Source organism: Sceloporus undulatus, chromosome 4, assembly GCF_019175285.1.
Source record: "Sceloporus undulatus isolate JIND9_A2432 ecotype Alabama chromosome 4, SceUnd_v1.1, whole genome shotgun sequence".
Lineage (NCBI taxonomy): Eukaryota > Metazoa > Chordata > Lepidosauria > Squamata > Phrynosomatidae > Sceloporus > Sceloporus undulatus.
In genome coordinates this window covers 131,853,004-131,859,278 of record NC_056525.1, presented here as the reverse complement: position 1 = coordinate 131,859,278, position 6,275 = coordinate 131,853,004, and the positions used below count along the sequence as shown (strand labels likewise).

Below are 6,275 nucleotides of genomic sequence, written 5' to 3'. Positions count from 1 at the left end.
ATGATCCCCTATGGGCCGGCATCCTTCTATGTCTCCCTATGGGCAACCATTCCCCAATGATCCCCTATGGGCCAGTATCCTTCTATGTCTCCCTATGGGCCAGTATTCCCCAATGATCCCCTATGGGCCAGTATCCTTCTATGTCTCCCTATGGGCAACCATTCCCCAATGATCCCCTATGGGCCAATATCCTTCTATGTCTCCCTATGGGCCAGTATTCCCCACACTCCCCTATGGGCCGGTATCCTTCTATGTCTCCCTATGGGCCAGTATTCCCCAATGATCCCCTATGGGCCAGTATCCTTCTATGTCTCCCTATGGGCAACCATTCCCCAATGATCCCCTATGGGCCAGTATCCTTCTATGTCTCCCTATGGGCCAGTATGTATTCCCCAATGATCCCCTATGGGCCAGTATCCTTCTATGACTCCCTATGGACAATTATTCCCCAATGATCCCCTATGGGCCAGTATCCTTCTATGTCTCCCTATGGAAGGCCAGTATTCCCCAGTGGTCCTCTATGGGCAAGGCTGGTTTGCCCTTGGGCCAGGAGGACTGTCCTTTCTTTGAGCCCATCCATCCATCCCTTCCCATTTGGAGCAGGACCAAGAGGCAGGGGCGCCCTGGCTGCCCAGAGAAGCGAGAAAGCGCCAGTCCCTGCAGGGAGAGGAGGAGGAGCAGGAGGAGCTGCTCACCTTGCCGCTGGCTGTGCCGCCGCTGACGCCGATGAGGAAAGGCTCCCCGCTGCCGCTGCCGCTGCCGCTGGACTGGCCCTGGCCCTGCTGGAGCCGCTGCTCGCTGTCCCCAGCCATCCCTCCTCCTCCTCCGCCTGGGCTGGCCCTGCATGGCCCTGGCTTTGGGTGGCTGTGGCCCTGCCTCTCCCGGCCTCCCGCCAAGGGCCGCCCTTCCCTCCAGAGGAAGGCGGAGGAGGAGGAGGGCCTGAGCCAGGGCAGTTCAAGCGCCCAGTAAGTGCTAATGGTTTTCACATCATAATGAGGAGAAGAGCGAGTAAAGCGCACCTTTCATGGGATCCTTTCTGCAGTGCGATTGCAGCTGGGAAGATAATACACACTCCTGTCTTCTGCTCTTTATTGATTGCGTTGTCCCTGTCTGCCTTCAAAGTGGTCTCTGACTAAGAATCATAGAATGAGTTGGAGGAGACCCCAAGGGACATCCAGTCCAACCCCATTCTGCCATGCAGGAACTCCCAAAGCATCCCTAACAGATGGCCATCCAGCCTCTGTTTAAAGACCTCCAAGGAAGTAGACAAAGGGATGCTTTGATTTGTATTTCCTGCATGGCAGGGGGTTGGACTGGATGGCCCTAGTGGTCTCTTCCAACTCTATGATTCTATGATTCTATGATTCTTTCCTCTCAATGGAACTCACAATGCTTTGATTGAGAGTTCCTACATGGCAGGGGGTTGGACCAGATGGCCCTTGTGATCTCTTCCAACTCTAGGATTCTCTGACTATGACTTTCTGATGCAACAAACTTCACTGTCAAAGAACTCTTGCTGTCAGGAGGTGCCTCCTAACATTGAGGTGGAATCTCAATCTTTTTATGATTGGGGGAGGGTTGGGGTTTTGGGGTTTTTCCATTGTAATTTTTAATTGTTTGATGTTTTATTTATACTGTTGGAATCTGCTTTGATTCCTTTGTGAAAAAGCAGAATATTAATAATAATAATAATAATAATAATAATAATAATAATAATAATCTTTTCCTTTACTTTGCAGCCATTGCTCTGGATCCTGTTCTCTGGAGCAGCAGAAAACAAGCTTGCTCCCTCCTCAATGTCACATGCCTTCAAATACTTAAACAGGGTTATCATGTCACTTCTTCAGGGTGGACATCCCCAGCTCCCTAAGTCTCTCTTCATAAGGCATGGTTTCCAGACCCTTCACCACCTTGCTGTCCTTCCCCCAGACACTTAAACAAATTTATCACACAGGGGCAAGAGGGAAATGTGGAGTTTAAACAGTGATTAACCAGATAAAATCATGCAATAGACATTAAAACATGATTAAAATGAGATTAATACAAGAGCCATTATCCTGGGAATAACCAGGCAAGAAATGGCAAAAAGTCATTCACAGGAAAATCCTGTGAAGGATTTGCTGCTGTGTCTTGCCTGGTTATTCACAGGACAATGACATTTTAATCACATTTCATCTCAACGTCGTGTGAAAACCATTAGCACAATTGCGGGATTATCACAGGTTAATCACCGTTTATGCTTCCAATTGTCCCCCCGTGTGATAAGCTCTGATGGGGTTTTCTTGGCAAGTGTTGTTCCGAGAGGGGTTTTTAGGGATGTGATCTTTTAGTTATGTGACCTCAAGTCTATTGGATATATTCTATATTCTATATGTATATCATATATATAGGATCCGTCTCCTCAAACTGAGAATATTCATATATCTTTCCAAATAAGCATCTCTACAGTCCACAAAGTCAGCTGAAAGAGTCCGTTAGGTAATTTATAAAATCCCCATACAAACCCATACTGTATGGGAACGATTTTGGCACCAAGTGGTGTGAAGGGCTTGCCATGTTGCTCTCTGCATGTACAGCAAAAGCCTTTGCCCATACTGGGAAGCAGGAATGTGATCCTGCAACTTCCTGCCTTTTTCCTTCCTCATGTCCTCATTGTAATGTCGTGTGATGATAGTAGATGGCCATCAAACAAAGCTCACAGCTACTACTTCCATAATTTTTCTTCCTGTTGACGCAGTTCACATCCTTATTTCTGGTATTTGTGCGTGGTGATCCCTTGTATCTGCTGTCTGCCATATGACAGCACCAAACAGGTCAACATGTGTCCAGATATCCCTTCACAACCATCCTCTTATTCATGCAGTAGCAGATGCTGATTGACCTTTCCTTACCATTTATAAGGTGCATAGATAGAAACAAGTGGAGTTACAAGGCCTATTTTGAAGTTCTGCCTTCTTTTAATGTTGTTTTTTCTTTTTGTTTACGCCAGTAAAAAATGAGAGCACAGGTTTGCCATGAGTCAAAAATAATTGGAAGACACACAATACGCACACAGAGAGAGATCTTGTAGCACCTTTGAGACTCCCTGAAAGAAAGAAGTTGGCATTGTGAGCTTTCATAGACTTCAGTCTACTTCCTTAGGAAGTCTAGGAAAGCTCATGCTGCCAACTTCTTTCTTTCAGGGAGTCTCAAAGGTGCTACAAGATCTCTCTACATACTGATTCCACAGACTAACATGGCTGTATCTTTGAAAGAAAAGGAAAGAGCACACTTGAATTGTAGAGTACGCGAGAGAGTGGCTTCAAATGATGCTTTAATGTAGTCCACCACTACGGTCCAAAAACACACTGCAGAAATAGCCCAGATTGAGACTGCTTTAACTGTCCTGGCTCAGTGCTAGGGAATCCTGGGAACTGTAGTTTTGTGAGCTCTGGTGCCAGAATAAACTACAATTCCCAGTATTCCCTAGCACTGAGCCAGGGCAGCTAAAGCAGTCTCTTCATTGTGTTTTGGATCTAACTAGCCAGCTCTGATTCAAAGCAACCTTTAGGCAGGGCTGTGAGGATATTTCAGATTAAACGACCTTGCAGTCATATCTAACCTTATTCTCATCCAATTGCAACAAGTATATTGTGCATTTCGGTTGGCCAATAAAAGTATCACTGATGGATTTTGGTTTGGATTATCCAATTGTGTTATCTTTCTTTAAAAATTAAAGGGAAATGAAAACTCGGGTGTATATGTGAGGAGTTTGATTTCAAAAAATGGCTCTAAGGAAAAGAACAACCGCTCCTACTCTGCCTCAGGTAATGAAAGTGTGTCTGACTTTGGACACAACATTTCACCTTTAAAAATATAGTTTGAATCGTCTGCTGCATTCACACAGCAGAAATTCTCCGGTTTGGTGCTTTAACTGCCACGGCTCAATGCTATGGAATCCTGGGATTTGTGGTTTGTTGTGGCACCAGAGTTTTCTGACAGAGGCCAAGTACATTACCACACTACCACTATATGTGCTGCTTATTTCCACTTTAACTGCTCTGACTGCATCCTGTTGCATTCTGGGATTTGCAGTTTAAGGAGGGGCATTTGGAATTCTCTGCCAGAGAGCTCTTAGGCCTCACTGAACTACAAGCCCCAGAATGCAACAGGAGGCAGTTCAGAGCAGTAAAAGTAGAATAGCAGCACTATAAGAGGGTAGTGTGGTAAATGTCTCACAAAATTCGGATTAATTTTGCAGTGTAGAGGCAGCCGTTGCTATTACAATATACAGTGGTTTGAATACTTTTATGAGGCTTATTTTCACCCTCACCCTCCTCCCATTTTCTATCATTCAATGGTCCTTAAACTGTCTCCTTTAAGAGAGTTTGGACTTCATGTCCCAGACGCCTCAGCCATGTTGGCCAATGGTCTGGGATTCTGGGAGCTGAAGTCCAAAACCCCTTAAAGGGCACAGTTTGGGGGGACCCCTGTTCTACAGGATGATCACGGCTTGTTATGTTGCTTTAAAACGGTGCTCCCTATACTGTGCCTTTTAAGAGAATGGACTTCAACTCCCAGAAGCCTCAGCCATGTTGGCCAATACACTGGGATTATGGGAGATGAAGTCCAGAATCCCTTAAAGGGCATAGCTTGGGGACCACTTGACCAAAAAAAAAAACAACAAACACTGCTCGAGTGGTCCTCCTGCGCAGGCGCAGGAGAGAAACGCCTCAGCGGAACTCAGGAGCCGGGTTGAGGGGGAACCCTTATATCCTCGCTCACTTCCGGTAGGCTGCGGCCTAGTTTCCGGCGAGGCCGCGAGGCGCTTCGTTGGCCGGTCCCAAAATGAGCACCATGTTCGCCGACACGGTCCTCATCGTGTTCATCTCGGTCTGCACGGCGTTGTTAGCCGAGGGTGAGTGCGGGAGACCCGGGCAGAGGGCTGCGGCGGGGGCCGGAGGTGCCACAGACGAATGGCCGATGTGGGGCGGCTCAGAGAGGACAGGTGTGGCAGCCTCGCAGCACCACGTTAACTCTTTTGGGCTCAAGGCTATGGAATTCTGGGAGTTGGAGTTTGTTGTGGTGCATTTGAAGGGATGTCATATTGAGGAGGGAGCAAGCTTGTTTTCTGCTGCTCCAGAGAACAGGACCTGGAGCAATGGATGCAAGCTACAGAAAAAGAGACTCCAGCTCAACATTAGGAGGACCTTCCTGACAGTAAGGGCTGTTCGACAGTGGAACACATTCCATCGTAGTCTCCTTCTTTGGAGGTCTTTAAACAGAGGCTGGATGGCCATCTATTGGGGATGCTTTGATTGAGAGTTCCTGCATGGCAGAATGGGGCTGGACTGGATCAGGGCCCTTGCGGTCTCTTCCAACTCTGTGATTCTATGATTGTAAGTTCATGCTTCTTAGTCATGGTTAGAATGAAGGACGTTTTGACATTCCTCCTGGACAGAAGGCTGAAATGGAAGACATGTCATGGGAAAGAAGGACAGCATTTGGCCACCCTCCACTTGACCCTCAGCAGTGCAGCTCATTCTCTGATAACAGAGCAGCCGCACATAAGGAAAGTGCCACCTTCTGGCACATAAAAAGCGAAGAATCCTCAGGTTAGAGAGAGACTAAAGTCTAACCTCTGCACTGCAGAAATAATGCACTTTGACACTTCTTTAACTGCCACGGCTGAAGGCTGTGGGATTCTGGGATCTGTAGCTTTGTGAGGTGTTGAGCCATTATTCTCTGGTGCCACAACAAACTGCAAATCTCAGAATTCCACAGCATGGAACCATAGCAGTTAAATAGTGTTAAATGGCATTACACTCCACATTTGTGGCTTTGGATTTTATTAATATGTTTTCTCTAGGCATATCTAGGTCTTCCGGCGCAACTCAGTGGTCAGCTTTAACCAAAAGTCACACTGAAGGACCTAGAGATTCCTAAAGAACACACTCTACCACACATTTGTTGCTCCCCCAGTGCAATTCTATGGCCAGCGTCTGGCAGAGGTTGACAACAGAGTTGTACTGCAGGACCTATGGCACGCATGCCAGAGGTGGCACTCAGAGCCCTCTCTGTGGGCACACGCACCATTGTCCCAACACAGAGTTCACTAGAGTTTGTCACTAGAAATCCAGAGGGATGTGGCACTTTGCGATAAATAAGTGGGTTTTGGGTTGCAGTTTGGTTACTCGGTCTCTAAAAGGTTCTCCATCACTGACCTAGAGATTCTTAGGGGTGTGTTCTCCCAGGTAAAAACATATGCCTGTTACAGACTGCCAAAATAAAGCTGC

At 47.0% G+C, this 6,275-nt stretch overlaps 2 protein-coding genes and 1 pseudogene across 4 annotated transcripts in view; 1 reads left to right on the top strand and 2 right to left on the bottom strand.

The window, feature by feature from the left end:
• UCK2 (uridine-cytidine kinase 2) overlaps positions 1–963 on the bottom strand; it is a 101,844-nt gene extending 100,881 nt beyond the window's left edge. The window contains exon 1 of one of the 3 annotated variants that reach the window (XM_042464579.1): positions 696–963. In XM_042464579.1, coding sequence (XP_042320513.1) covers positions 696–812 — 117 coding nt within the window. In that variant the 5' untranslated portion in view covers positions 813–963. The remainder of the gene's footprint in view (positions 1–695) is intronic. The other 2 variants (XM_042464580.1, XM_042464578.1) reach the window with 2 other exon arrangements.
• The window catches only part of LOC121929230 (4-trimethylaminobutyraldehyde dehydrogenase-like), a 215,704-nt gene that overhangs the window by 197,322 nt on the left and 12,107 nt on the right, over positions 1–6,275 (bottom strand). The gene's annotated exons all lie outside the window — the stretch shown is intronic.
• Positions 4,837–6,275, top strand: part of LOC121928032 — a 10,164-nt pseudogene continuing 8,725 nt past the window's right edge.